Source organism: Myotis myotis, unplaced genomic scaffold (assembly GCF_014108235.1).
Source record: "Myotis myotis isolate mMyoMyo1 unplaced genomic scaffold, mMyoMyo1.p scaffold_m19_p_2, whole genome shotgun sequence".
In the NCBI taxonomy this organism is placed as follows: domain Eukaryota; kingdom Metazoa; phylum Chordata; class Mammalia; order Chiroptera; family Vespertilionidae; genus Myotis; species Myotis myotis.
Window position 1 is genome coordinate 114,125,029 of NW_023416324.1, and position 15,102 is coordinate 114,140,130.

At 39.1% G+C, this 15,102-nt stretch overlaps 2 protein-coding genes across 2 annotated transcripts in view; one reads left to right on the forward strand and one right to left on the reverse strand.

Moving 5' to 3' along the window:
- Positions 1-15,102, forward strand: part of MED12L (mediator complex subunit 12L) — a 423,259-nt gene that overhangs the window by 346,955 nt on the left and 61,202 nt on the right. Inside the window, exons 28-34 of the mRNA XM_036350497.1 lie at positions 318-431; positions 4,359-4,558; positions 8,182-8,370; positions 9,406-9,480; positions 9,596-9,786; positions 10,563-10,724; positions 12,904-13,015. Coding sequence (XP_036206390.1) covers positions 318-431; positions 4,359-4,558; positions 8,182-8,370; positions 9,406-9,480; positions 9,596-9,786; positions 10,563-10,724; positions 12,904-13,015 — 1,043 coding nt within the window. The remainder of the gene's footprint in view (positions 1-317; positions 432-4,358; positions 4,559-8,181; positions 8,371-9,405; positions 9,481-9,595; positions 9,787-10,562; positions 10,725-12,903; positions 13,016-15,102) is intronic.
- P2RY12 (purinergic receptor P2Y12) overlaps positions 1-15,102 on the reverse strand; it is a 52,357-nt gene that overhangs the window by 34,375 nt on the left and 2,880 nt on the right. The window lies entirely within an intron of this gene.

The window sequence follows — 15,102 nt, forward strand, 5'->3', positions numbered from 1 at the left end:
GTGTGTGTGTGTGTGTGTGTAGAGAGAGAGAGAGAGAGAGAAAAGAGAGACCATCAACATAAATGGATGAAAATCCTAATGTTTTTGACACATCTCTCTAAGGAGCAAAGACATTATTTTAATAGTAAAAAAAGAAATGGTTAAGTACAGGGTGCTGGCAACGTTTTTTAGTGAATTCATGAAGCATCAATTAAAGCTAGCTAATGGCAATTAAGCACCCGCAATCTAACAATGAAAACCCTACGACTGTAAATGGTTACAAAACACTGTTAATAACGGTGATGAGACGATGAAAGGCTTGTTCTTTGTTCTCATAGGCAAAACTTTCCCTGGAATAAGATCATCTTGTGATAGACACCTTTTAGCTGCTGCTCACAACAGCATCGAAGTGGGAGCAGTGTTTGCTGTTTTAAAAGCAATTATGATGCTTGGTAAGACTATCTTGGCAATAAGCTTGGTTAATCGCCAGAAGTTTAATTCGATTTAATATTAATAGAAATATTTTGCTGTTGTTGTTGTTGTTGTTGTTGTTGTTGCTGTTGTTGTTGGCTTTCCCCAAGTCCAAGTTCAGTTGTACTCCAAGAAGTCTGTCCCTTACCTACAACACTGGTGGAATTTAAATATATATTTTTTGGTGGGGTTTTAACTGCGTGCTCTCTCATTCTGATGTAATACAGATCCTCAGACCTCCTAGCTTGTGTTGCCTTCATTTGTTGGCATCAGTCACACTTTGTGATGGACACAGAAAACTTGATGACCTAGTCAAAGGTTTAAATCCCATGTTATATTCTCGGAGTAAATCACCAGAAAACCTGGGTGTCAGTCATAGTGTTTCTGCTTCCACTGTGACCCTGAACAAGTTTATAACCCTGTACCCTAGTTTTTTCGTCAATCAGGTGATAATTGCATTGAGATTGATATTACTGATAAATCAGTATTACATAGCATAATTTTATATAATTTATAATGACCAAGATGTCTTTTATATTTTTATTGGTATATACATCCTCCTGGAGTAGTAGCACTGCCTTTTCTGTTCATCTGTAGTGCAACGCTTTAAGACATTTTTATTCTGTAAATTAGGAGAATGATTGGGAAGACTTGAATCACACTATCTCATTCCAACTTTGGGTGCCCTCTTTTGGCCTTCACTAAACAAATGTTATCTCTTATGCTCTGAAGGAGCCCCCTTTCATTAGAACAGAAGTTACTGCACGGATGAGAATGGTCTTTGATGAGTCTTAAAGAGCATGTTTGAGGATAAAGCCTATCCCTTTATACTTCATCTTGGAAAGTGTTATTTGATGATGACAAGGATGGAAAACAGGGCTTTCATAAAACAGATTATTAAAAGTGCATCTAGCCCTAGCTGGTTTGGCTCAGTAGATAGAGCATCAGCCTATGGACTGAAGGGTCCCAGGTTTGATTCCGGCCAAGGGCACATGCCTGGGTTGTGGGCTCGGTCCCCAGTAGGGGGCGTGCAGGTGGCAGCCGATCAATGATTCTGTCTCATCATTGATGTTTCTATCTCTCTTTCCTTCTCCTTCTCTGAAATCAATAAAGAAATATATATATTTTTAAAAGTGCATCTAAAAATACCTACATATACACATACATACATGCATGCATATATACATACATGCAAATTATTAAATGTGCATCTAAAAATAAGCATACACATATAACATACATATATACATATACATACATGTGTATATATGTATACATACACACATACATGATGCTCCTATTACACCCAGGAATTTTGAAGTAAAAAGAAAATGGTAAAGTCACATGGAGGGCTACAGCCTTCCTCTGAGCTCAGGAGCTTGTGTATACCCAACATTAAATGATCATCTCAGTAATAAAATTTCTGTACATTTGAAAGGAAAGATGGCTGGTTAGTTCCGTTTAATAGTAAAGGTAGAGACCATTGTTAACTGTATTTTGTTTATGGTAACAAACATAAACATAACCATGAATTTAGGGATTCACCTTTTTACTGTGGTAGCTAATGTTCATCAGAGAAACTAAATAGAAGATTTCCCATAAACTAATTTTGGAAGTGTGACTGCATTAAGTGATAGACATTTTAATGGCAGAAACCAAGATGAGTGCAATTTAGATATTGTCCCTTTGGTTTGAAGGACTAGTTTGATCCCAAGTAAAATTGGCCAACCTTTTTAAATATCCAAATAACCATAGTTTACTATCCATGTATAATCATCAATTCACTTTTCTTTGACTGCCTCTCCTTGACCTTTTTATTTTAATTTATTTTATTTTTAAAGATATGTTTTTATTGATTTCAGAGAGAGGAAAGGAGAGGGAGAGAGAGATAGAAACAGCAATGACGAGAGAGAATCACCAATTGGCTGCCTCCTGCCCTCCCCGTACTGTGGTTCAAGCTCAAATCAAACTGTGACCTCGTGGTTCATAGGTTGACGCTCAACCACTGATCCACCCCAGCTGGGCTCCTTGAGCTTTTTCATTGGCTTCAGTTCTTGGAGGAATCTACAGCTTTCTAAGCATTGCTTCCCAAGTCAGGATTAGGCCAGTTGAATGCCAGCAGAGCCTGGGGCCTCGCTGTTACTGAACACCATTCTAATGTTCTATTGTCTATATGATTGTAGAAGGTTCTAGTACAACCTCCAGGTCATCCTAACATCTATACTGATTTGAGGATCTCCTAGTCTGGGACTAGCAGATATGTTTGTTTCTTTGTTTTTGCAGAAATTTTAACTTACCTATCTCACATGTTCTAACCAATGTTCTCTCAAGTCCTATCCATCAGGACTGATGTTGAGTTAGGGAAATAGAACTGTTATATAGAATTTGGTTTCTAATGTCTATAGCAGTTTAACTTAAGGTGTAAAAATAGTTGTTTATATCACTAAAAAGTATGCTAAATTTTGATACATACAGAATCTGGTCTTTCTCGCAACTCCTAAAGAACTCTGTTGAATTAAATAAATTCCTATGGGTAAAGTGAAATTGTTAATATTTGCCCATATATTTTAATGAGAAATGTTTGATAATAAAAATGAAGATATTGCTGAGTTGAAGTGTATTTTTATTCCTCCCTTCCTTTTAATGATTTTATAAGTAAATATTCAATAAACAATTCTGATTTTTCATATTTTTTCATCAGAGTCAAAACTTTTTCCTAGTTGACTTGTAGGCTTTAAAAGACTTTTTGCACTGACCTGGGTGTGGTTTTGCTCTGAGGGCCTCCTGTAAACTCATTTGTTGGTTCCAGGAATTTTTTTCTCTGAAGGCTTATGATCCTGTGGGTAAACAGGCAAAAGTTTGGAGGCTCTGTTGTCCTTTGGCAAGGTTTATTACCAAGTTATTTTATTTTTTCACCTTCAAAATATGACAGTTCTTTGTCTTTCGCAGCTAGAGAAGATTTCTTATATCTAGATCAGTGGTCAGCAAACTGTGGCTCGCGAGCCACATGCGGCTCTTTGGCCCCTTGAGTGTGGCTCTTCCACAAAATACCGACTTCTGCGCATGGGCCACGAAGTTTCAATCGCACTGTACGTGCCCGCCTGCACGTGGTATTTTGTGGAAGAGCCACACTCAAGGGGCCAAAGAGCCGTGTGTGGCTCGCGAGCCGCAGTTTGCCGACCACTGATAGATATTCAATCGTTCTGCTCAGTGTTTCCCCCAGAACTTTTTTTAAATAAGAAAAACACTTTCCTTAGCTTCATTTTAGTTGAATATATTAGAGATTGGTGAGAATGACGTTTTCTTTGTAAGTTGGTGTTTACAGAAAGGAAAACGAAAGACACGGGTTATTCAATGAATGCCCCATTTTCCAGGGCTTCCTTAGTATGCATTGCCCTTTTCCATTCCCAGGGAAATAAATCTCTCTTGTCAAGAAGTTGATAGTAAGGTGGGCTAAGGCAAAACTTTTCTCTTGACCTATGGATAGAAAATAAGTCATTGTAAGAGAAGAAATGAAAAAGGGACATCTAGCAGGGTGAGTAACCCTTCTTTTCCTTGTCTATAAGTCAAATGAATTTGAATACATTGATGCTTGAGATATTGGTGAAATCAGTGTTCTCTGATTATTAAGTGTGATTCAAAATGGCCTTTCCAAGTTTGGTGAAAGCATACATAATTCTATAAACAAAGTAAGGATTGAGTCTTGAACTTATTTTTTTTCCATATCTGATGAAACTTCCCTGGATTCTTGCATTTATTCTCTTGATCCATTCTCTTCATTGCTGCACAGCTATACAATGATTCCATTCACATACTTTAAATTCCTGAAAGCTTGTTTCATTTACTACTCAAATAATTGGCAATATTTTGAATGTGTGTGATTTTGGGTTTGTGATTCTGTTATTTAGGCGATGCCAAAATTGGCAATAACAGTGTCAGCTCTCTAAAGAATGATGACTTCACCATGAGGGGTTTGCGACGTGATGGGAATGCTGATGATATCTGGACTGCCTCACAAACTGCAAAATCATGCGGGAGAAGCATTTCCATAGAAACTGCCAACTTAAAAGAATATGCTAGATATGTACTGAGAACTATTTGTCAACAGGTATCTTCAAATTTAATTGGCCTTTAACTTTGAATATGTAACTGTTATTTTCGAAAGAATCTCACTATTGTACAAAACGTGTACATAGATGGTCCTTTTTATCCTGCTTTGTTTTGACATAATTTCAAATTTGCTGAAAAGTTGCAATAATAATAGAGAACTCTAGTATATCCTTTATACAGATTCACTAACTTTTTAAATTTTGCCACATTGCTTTATAATTCTATTTGTGTGTGTCAGTATGGATGCATATACTTAAAAAAAAATTTTTCTGAGCCATTTGAGAGTAGTTGGCATACATTATTCTTTTTTACTTTTGAATACTTTAGTGTTTGTTAACATGAACAAAATACAGTTAAAAAAAACTCAGGAAATTTAGCATTAGTACAGTAAATTTTTTTCACCTATAGACCTCATTCTAATTTTGTCAGTTGTTCCAACTATGTTGGATTTGTGTGAAGTTTCCTGTAGATTAGCTTCAGATTATGCATTCCTAGCTAGACACTGCAGCGGTAATGCTGGGTTCTTCTCAGGTACTCACATCGGACGGCCCATGATGTCCACTGGCATCTCATTGGTGATGTTAACCGTATCAAGATGTCTCCATTGTATGATTTCAAAATTTCTCTACTGGATAATTATTTTTTTTTCCTTGTAATTAATAAGCAGTCTTTGGAGAGACACTTTAAGACAATGCAAATATTCTCATCAAATTCTCTCACCTCCCATGTTGCATCCATTTTGATTCTTGTCCAAACCAGTCTTTACTGTGATGGGTGCAAGATGGTGATTTTCCTCCAAACTCCTCTCCTCTCCAATTATCAGTTTGCACTCTTCCCTAAGGAAAAGCCCGCCCTTAACTTATATTTACTAATTTTCCGTATGGATTATGATTTACTGTCCTTGGTTATGTTCATGTTCAAATTGCCCAGATTTTTCTGATGGGACTCTTTTCATGCTGGATCTCATGTTATTTTGATATGTCTTTATCTTTATTTTTTATTTATTTTTTTAACTTTCTGGCTCCTTTTGTACTTTCCCTGCCCCAGATCTAGAATTACTCATTCCTCTGAAGAACCTTGATTCTGTTTAGCACAAGATGGTATTTAGAAACCAAGATCAAGGCACTGTGTGTGCTCATTGTTTTAGGCCTTTTCAGCAGACAGAGCTAAGGAAAAAACATATCTATATACATAAATGTGTGTGTAAATCACGAGTTCATACTGATATCTTTACTTCCAATCCAACCCCACAAAGTCCTTTGTTTTCCCCATTCCACATTAATATTGCCTTCTTCCACACTATGAACCCCACTCCCAATAATATTAAACCTTTACTCATTTGCTTTATTCTGCAATATACCTGTAATAGTTTCAGAATTGCTACACCCATACTACTAGGAAAAACAAGCTTACTAAAAGGATTTGAAGATTTGTTTGTAGTTCTTCCCTAAGAGTTTACCATATTATGTTAAGAAATCATTTGAACTTTCTCCCTCCCTGTGGATATATTTCTTGCTTGAAATAGAACTGATTTTTATTTGTTTTTGTTTACATTCAGTGTAGGTCCACCCCCACCCCCCTCACCCAGCTCTGTCTTTAGAATAGCATGCTCCCACAGGCCAACTATGCAAAAGGTATACTCAGAGATATGTCCTCTCTCCCTAATCCCTGCTACCCTTTGTCTCACCCTGCCCTAAGTCGCCAGTTTCATTATCTTCTGCTTTAACTTTTCATATATTTAAAAAAAATTTCTCCTTTCTTAGTAAAAGAATCAAGGCATACCATATATACTCTTTTTTACGTTCCAAATGTTGACAGGGTCATGTTTTTATAAGGCATATTATAACCATGGTAAAAGTTAGCTAAATAGTTATATAGGTACTAGAGGCCTGGTGCATGAATTCGTGCACCAGTGGGGTCTGGCCAGCCTGCCCAGGCCAATCGGGTGGGGCTGGCTGGAGGGAGGGGACGCCAGAGTTTGGCCAGCTGGCCCCACCCCCAGTTGGGGTGGTGGGGGAAATCGGGGACAGGGCCGGCCTGGGGGAGGGGCTATGGGTGGTTGGCCAGCTGTCCCCACCCCCATGGTTGAATTCCAGGTCGAACTCCTGGTCAAGGGGACAATCTGCATATTAGCCTTTTATTATATAGGATTAAGACGTTGTTGGGTTGTGCACTGGTTCCATACTGTGAGGGCAATTGGAATTACAGTGGGGTCTTGACTTACGAGTGTCCCAACTAACGACTTTTTTGAGATACCAGCTGTCTCTCAGCTGATTTTTTGCATTGAGTTGGAAGAGTAATTTGAGTTAATGAGCTCCTTAATGAGCTCCTTAATGAGCTTGGTCTCAGAACGAATTAAACTCGTAAGTCAAGGCCCCACTGTACCTAAGGAGTTAAAATTGTTTTTGATGCCTTAAGAAAATGACTGCTGTCTGGTCCACAACCTAAGATTGACTTAATTGATTTGATGTAGGGCCCACACTTTGTTAACAAGATCCTCAGGTGATTTTAATGGATAATCAGCGTTTAGTCACAGGTATAGTGGTTAAGAAACAGGTTTCATTTTAAACAGATCTGGGCTCAAATTGGGCTCAGGAACAGTTGACAAAGTCTTATCTAATCCAATCTAATAAAAGAGTAATATGCAAATTGACCATCATTCCAACACAAGATGGCCGCCCCCATGTGGACACAAGATGGCCAGCAGGGGAGGGCAGTTGTGGGTGATCAGGCCAGCAGGGGAGGACAGTTAGGGGCAACCAGACTGGCAGGGGAGTGGTTAGGGGCAATCAGGCAGGCAGGCAGGTGAGTGGTTGGGAGCCAGCAGTCCTCAGTTGTGAGAGGGGTCCCAGATTGAAGAGGGTGCAGGCCGGGCTAAGGGACATACACCCTTCCCCCCTTACCCCCCTTGCACAAGTTTCATGCACCGGGGCTCTAGTTTAAAATAAGAGTTTCCTTTGAAAAACTGATAAAGAAAGTGTGATAAAAGTTTAAATTAGTAGAAACTCTCTACAGGTTAATTAGCCATCTACATCAATAGCCTTAAATTTTTGCTATACTTCTTAACCCAGCAATTGCACTTTATGAAGTTATCCTGAGAAATCAATTGTACAGAGAATAGATGTGCACAAACATTTATTTATAATACTAACATTGTAATATCAAACAGGAAGACAATTTTCTGAGTGTTATACTGTGTTCTATTCAGTAGAACATAGCATAATGCATTTCATAAAAATGACATCTTATAAATAGACTCATTGCCCTTACATATGGCAAGCTAAAAAAATTGATTATAAAACAGTTGCAAGAATAAGAACCCATTTTCCAATTGAAACACATACCAATATTTTCCTTAGCTTTCTTCTTTCCTTTTTTTTTTTTTGCACATCTATTTTTTAAAGTTTTCTTTATCCAAGGTTTCACTTTGTATTTTAAGAATTTAAAATACTATAAAAGTTTGTTTTTAAAACTTTTGCCACCATTTTGTGTATGTAATATTTTGTTAAATGGAAGATTCCTGTCTGCTTTATATTCCATTATGTGCCATGGACTTAGTACATATTACATAGGCATGTAGAAAGCCCATGCCTACCAATCTAACTGCTGTATGATTTTTAGGAATGGGTAGGAGAACACTGCTTAAAAGAACCTGAAAGATTGTGCACAGACAAAGAACTAATATTGGACCCTGTGCTTTCAAATATGCAAGCACAGAAACTACTGCAGCTCATCTGTTATCCTCATGGCATTAAAGAATGTACTGAGGGGGACAACCTGCAAAGACAGCACATTAAGCGCATTCTTCAGGTGAGTGTCAGTAAGATTATGTTTCTGTGATTTGACACATTCTTTGTAATAACAACAAAAATGACTGTAGCATTCCCACAGGCTCTCTTAGGCTTTTCTTATGCCTTAAGACACATCTTGCTAACAAATGTGCAAAATAAGTCGAGATAAAGCCAGATGCTCCCAGGCATGGTTTAAAAACCATGGTGGCTGGATGCTGAGAGGCTGCGTGTGGTTCCCAGGGAAGGGGTTTGGTGCCTGGGCTGCCCTCGCTGCTGGGTGCCCACTGCCTCCATCACAGCTTACTGCACAGCAAGCACAGCACTGTTTTTGCACTCTCCGATTTCATTCTCTTAGCAAAAACAGGCTAATGTAGGTCTTTCCTAAAAGTGAAGTGCTTGCCCTGCCCTGTGTGGTTCAGTTGGTTGAGCATCGTCTGTGCACTGAAAGTTCGATTCCCAGTGAGAGCACATGCCCAGGTTGCAGCTTGATCCCCGGTGGAGAGGGAAAGAGTGTGCATGAGGCAGCAGATTGATGTTCTGCTCTCACATAGTTGTTTTTCTCTTGTCCTTCCTCTCTCGTTAAAAATCAATAAAAGTATTTAAAAAAGGAAAAGTAAAGTACTTAACACAAACTTTTTTATTTTTTATTTTTATTGATTTCAGAGAGGAAGGAAGAGGGGAGAGAGAGAGAGAGAGAGAGAGAGAGAGAGAGAGAGAGAGAGAGAGAGAGAGAGAGAGAAATATCAATGATGAGAGAGAATTATTGATCGGCTGCCTCCTGCATGCCCCCTACTGGGCATCCAGCCCAAGACCCAGACATGTGCCCTGACTGGGAATCGAACTCTGACCTCCTGGTTCATAGGTCAATGCTCAACCACTGAGCCACACTGGCTGGGCATTTAACATGAACTTTTGAAAAGCAGTGGTGCCTGTAGATCCCTTTCTTGTGTGTGACTATTCTACTCTTTCTTGAAATAGGGAAACTGCCAGTAATTCCTGTGTTTTAAGACATGCGTAATGTTCTTAATGTCTTAGTTATTTCCATTTCCCCCAGAACCTTGAGCAGTGGACACTGAGGCAGTCCTGGCTAGAACTTCAGTTAATGATTAAGCAGTGCTTGAAGGACCCAGTGAGTATATCTGAAGAGCATGCATGTGTATAAAATTGTATGAAAAGCAAAGCATGTTGGCATTTGAGGTTTAAGTAAAATGTATGTGTGCTAGTTTTCTTGTGTCTGGCACTAGGGCTCTGGCTCGGTGGCTGAAATGAACAACTTACTGGACAATATTGCTAAGGCGACCATAGAGGTGTTCCAGCAGTCTGCTGACATGAGCATCAACTCTTCCAATTCCGGTACGGGGCTCTTCAACCCGAACGGGATGGGAAGCTCCGATGCAGGAAGCACAAGGCAGAATGGAATAAAGACATTCCTAAGGTGTTTTTTCTGTGGCTTTATTACTTGTAGTCTCTTGTTAATTTTTCACATGTAACTGTGTTTTATTTGCATAATCAAATCTTTTTTCATAAAGCTGCAGGAATATGAAGAAAGTAATAACTGTGTCAGTTATCATTATTTAATAATAAGTTAAAGGGCAATGTTACAGGCTGCATGATATCTTAGTGTTCTAAATACTAGGTTAATCGGGCCCAGACTCCTGGGAACCACAGGTGACATTCAGGGTGCTTTAATTTCTTTAGTGTTCACTCTTCCGTGGTATTTGTTACATAGGAAACACTTTTTCTGCCTTCTTTAAAAATGAGCATTTTTGCATAAATGATAATCATGAAAGGCAGATTAGCTGTATTTCATCATTTTGGCGTAAAGTATAACTAGTGAATTCTAAAACTTTAAAAACAGGCTATCAGTGTGCTTAAATGTAACCAGAACATTTCATATCTTAACCAGGACAAAAAAGTGTTGGACAAAAGGACTGTTACTAATCAGAGAGCCACAATAATAGAAAAGTATGTTTGTAGATTTTTAAACAAACTTTTAGTTATACTCCCAGAACCGTGTCTTTTATTGCCCTCTATAAGCACGAGTGGAAAAGTGTGCAAATATCTGGTATTTGGGAAGATATTTACTGTGCGATAGCATAGAAATGAAAGGGAAATTTCTGAATTTGTGTATAAAATTTTTACATGGGAATTTCTGTTATAACTGTGAGAAAAAGGTGCCTCGTTGGGCATAACGCCTGTTTCTGATTTTAGCTCCTCTGAACGCAGGGGTGTGTGGCTGGTGGCCCCGCTCATTGCCAGGCTGCCAACCTCTGTGCAAGGAAGAGTACTGAAAGCTGCCGGGGAGGAGCTGGAGAAGGGACAGCACTTGGGTTCTTCTTCAAAAAAGGAAAGAGACAGACAAAAACAGAAAAGGTATGCCTTCAAGTTGTGTCTCTGTGTCTGATTTGAAAGAGAGAAATGTAGCATTCTGCAAACATACATGTTCACTGCCCTCCAAGTCCACTGAAATTTTGTTATTAAATGAAATTGAAAATGTTTTGTTAGGTGAGGCGCTGTTCCTTAGAAGTTCCAGGTTATACTGTTTACACGTTCTCAGTTCCGCCTATGCACCCCGATCCTTGCTGCTATGAAAATCCTGACTTCTTAGCCCCACTGCATCCTGAATCAGACCTGGATTGCCACCTGGTCCCTGTTTTCTCCTTTTAATCACTTTTCTTTCTTTTTATTTTATTACTTAAGTCTTTGTGTTTAAAATACATAGAAATATTTCTAGTACTGTCTTGTTGGACCCTGAAATAGTTACTAATATTTTTAGCATTTAGGTTCTTATTCTAGATTTTACTGCCAGAGCCAGATATTAAAACTTACAAACCATGAAGTTTAATGTTAATTTATTTTATGCCCTGAAAAGATTTCAAATAATTCTATTTGAAAACTGACTGTGTTACTGAAGAAGTCTAAAACCACTCTCAAATGTGAAAACATGGTGAATTTATCACCAAAGGATAAGGGGGAAATAATGATAATTTCTTCTGTTTGATTGGGGGGTGAGAGTGGGGGGTGGAAGTGAAAGAGGATACAGGGGGGATAAATGCTGATGGGGGGAAGTAAAAAAAATTTTTGAAATATTATTTTCTTCTAATTAATAATATTTTGGTAGCGGTCATTTATTGAGCTCTTACAAATGCCAACCCCCTATATAAAATTTATTTCATATATACTCAAACTTTTAAAATCTCACAGCAATCATGAAGCAGGTGCTGATCTTAGCTCTATATACTTTTTACAGATGAAAAAACTGATGCACTGAAAGGTTAAGTAAATTTTTTGAGAACACAGCTAAGCAGTTAGGAAGCTGGGTTTACACCAGGTGGTCTGGTTTCTGATCCTGCATTCTTAACTGAAGAACATTTGGTAGAGACCTAACTTTGCTCATATTTTGTTTGTTATCTGATTGTTTTGTTATGTTTGCTAGCATTAATTAACCAACCAGATGACTCAACTTAGTTCTCAAAGTTCGTTAGCTAATGGGTGATTGTATGTACTTCGCCCCGCCTACCACAGAGAGGTCTAGAGGCTCTTACAAAGTTTCAAAATGGCCCTTCCCAAGTCAATCTCTCTCAGTCTGCTTATGTAAAATAAAGCAGATTGAAATATTTTGGCCTCAATCTCATTTGAAGAAATTTTTCTTTTCAGTGTAGCAATTAGTTTATCAGTATGACTAGTTAGTTGTTCTCTAATAATTGAATAAATCTTAATAGAATTTTTACCAAATGTCTTTTTTAAAAAAATATTTTTATTACTTTCAGAGAGGAAGGGAGAGGGAGAGAGAGATAGAAACATCAATGATGAGAGAATCGTCGATTGGCTGCTTCCTGCATGCCCTGCACTGGGGATTGAGCCCACAACCCAGGCATGTGCCCTGACTGGGAATCGAACTGTGAACTCCTGGTTCATAGGTTGAGGCTCTACCGTTGAGCCACACTGGTTGGGCCCAAATGTCTTAAAACCCCTTGGAAGACTACATTGTGGGGGTGGAGGGGCTGTGCTCCTCAGGTCACGAGCAAGCACTCTGGTATTTGGCAAGATATTTACTGTGTGATACTGGGTCCTTGAACCAGATTCTGATTTTAGCTCTACCAGTAAATACCCCACTGTTTGTTCTCAAGAAACGTGCTGAAAAATAAAATAAGCACAGCAATCAGATAGGGCTGGACCCTAAAATAAGAGTTTTGTGTGAGAGGAAGTTTACATTTTAAATTTTATTCTGTGTATAAGGTGATATTCCTTCTGATGTGTATTATAAAATGCAACTTACTGACGTGAAATACAAATTCTCTTCTTCCTTCTCTGCCCTTACACACTCAGTTGCAGTATGAATTTATGCTAGTTTGGGGAATGCCTTCAATATTAAATTATTTAGAAGCATTCCTGTGGCTTTTAATATAATCAGTAGAGATATGACTTAACTCTCCATTTTTGACTAACTATTAGTAAAATAGTGAGCCAAAACTGGAGGGCAAGAAGTCAGTGTTGCAAGGAAGTAATCCATTCTTTCTAACTAGATCTGCTGTTATGATTTGCTTTGTAGTATGTCTCTTTTGAGCCAACAACCATTCCTCTCACTGGTCCTTACCTGCCTTAAGGGACAAGATGAACAACGAGAAGGCCTCCTCATGTCTCTCCAGAATCAAGTTAATCAGGTAAAGTAGAGTAGAGTATGAAGCCAGGCAAGCGTTTTTCTAATGGCATTAATTTGTTTTCCTTTCAAATGCTGAGATTAAACCAATAAGGACACAGCGTGATTTGATTAGATGCAGGTTGGCATAATTCATGCTCTATTCTCCTACCTGACATTCTAGTCACCACAAGATTAACAATTTTATATTAATGTCCACAGAGTATAAAAGTAACATTTGCATATTACACATAACTTGGACATGTCTGTTCTCTCTTGATCCTGCCTTGGGGGGGGTGGGGGTGGGGGGATCCTGGGCAAGTCCCTGTTGCAGTTGGCATGGCAGGAAGACAGAAATAGAGATCTGAGACCTAAGGGGTCTTCCACCTATCAGGCAGGGTCTCATCTTGAGCCCTGTAGGTGCAGAAACTCAATTTCATTTTATTGCCAGAGCCAGGATGATACCAGTCAAGTACACAAGATACTCATTTATAAATCAGAAGTCATTTTGGTTCATTGATAAAGAATATGGACTTTGTCTTTCCAGCAACTACAGTTCCCCTGGCACTTGCATTGTCTGTACCACAAGGAAACTAGTGACCACATTAGAAACTGGAGATTGTGGAATTGAGCAGTGTGGTTGGGTGGGTCATGTGGGATGTTTTATCCTGCTGCAGAGCCTAATGGAGCCCTCCTGTGGTGCTGTGGTTCTATGACATCATGTCTTTTCCTTGAATGGTACTAGATGAACATGAACAAGGACACTTACTTGGTTCTCCCATTGTCTTCTACCTTTTGGATATGAGAAATCTATCCTCTACACAGTCACCAGAATAATCCTTTTTAAATGTGAATCACATTTCTTTGGTGCCCAAAATGCTGCAATCATTCTTGCTACACTTAGAATAAAGATTCAAAGCCTGGGCTTATAAGGCCTTAGTGATTTGGCACTGGCTCTCGTTCTACCTTTTTTCCTACCAGCCATGGCCTTGCTCACTCCATTCTTTTCACAGTGGCCACATTGCTGGTCCTTGAACAAATTGTCATTGCAGCACCTTTGCATCTTTTCTTCCCTTCACCTGGAAGGCTTTTCTCTCAGATATGCACATGGTTGTCTCCCTCACTTCATCAGGTCTCTGCTCACAGGTCACCTCCTTCAGGAGGCCGTCCCTGATCACTCTCTAAAAATAGAACGACGTTCATTCTCTATCCCCTGGCCCAAGTCCATACCACTTGTTGCACCTGGTTTTTTATTATTCACTAGAGGCCCGTTGCATGAAGAGATTCGTGCAATAGGCCTTCCCTTCCCCTGGCTGCCGGCACCGGTTTTTTTCCGGCACTTGGGACCCAGGCCTTCACTCCGGCCCGGAGCCTTCCATCTTCTCTCTGCTGCTTTGCACCTATGTATGCAAATTAACCGCCATCTTTGTTGGGTTAATTTGCATATTCTCCTGATTGGCTGGTACATGTAGCGGAGGGACGGTCAATTTACATGTTTGTCTATTATTAGGTAAGATCCTGCCCCTTGAATGTAAGCTCCATGGCAGCTTGTGTGCTTTGTTACCTGCCTTGCACCCTTATCTCGCCTGGGAGAAGTCCATTTCTTTTGATGAGCTGTGGGAAGTGTTCTCATCTTACCCTGCAGGATACTTACAGGTCATCTGCTGGGCTTACTTCTGCATGTGACTCATTTCAACTATGTTAAGATGGTTCTCATTAGTTAACACATATTTCAGAGCATGGCAGTATGAGATTTTTTTTTGGCGGGGGGAGGCGGTATGCATTTGTTTTTGCTCCTGCCATCTGATCCTGGGGTGTTGCCCACTTGCAGTTTGCCCTTCCTAAGAACACCTTTCCTTTCCCAGCATTAGTCTGAATCACAGAAGAAGCACTCACTTTATAAGTGGATATGCCACTTGACTAATATCCAAATTGTCACATTTTTTCAAAATAGTATGTATTATCTTTATCAAGGAAGACAAGATTCCACTTCAAAAGGACACTAAAATAACACTAGTACATTTGCTAGGGTTCACAGCGTGTCCCTAGAAATATAACCCAGAGCTGATATAAAATGTAATTTTATCTGCCTAATACTTATCTTTATAAGAC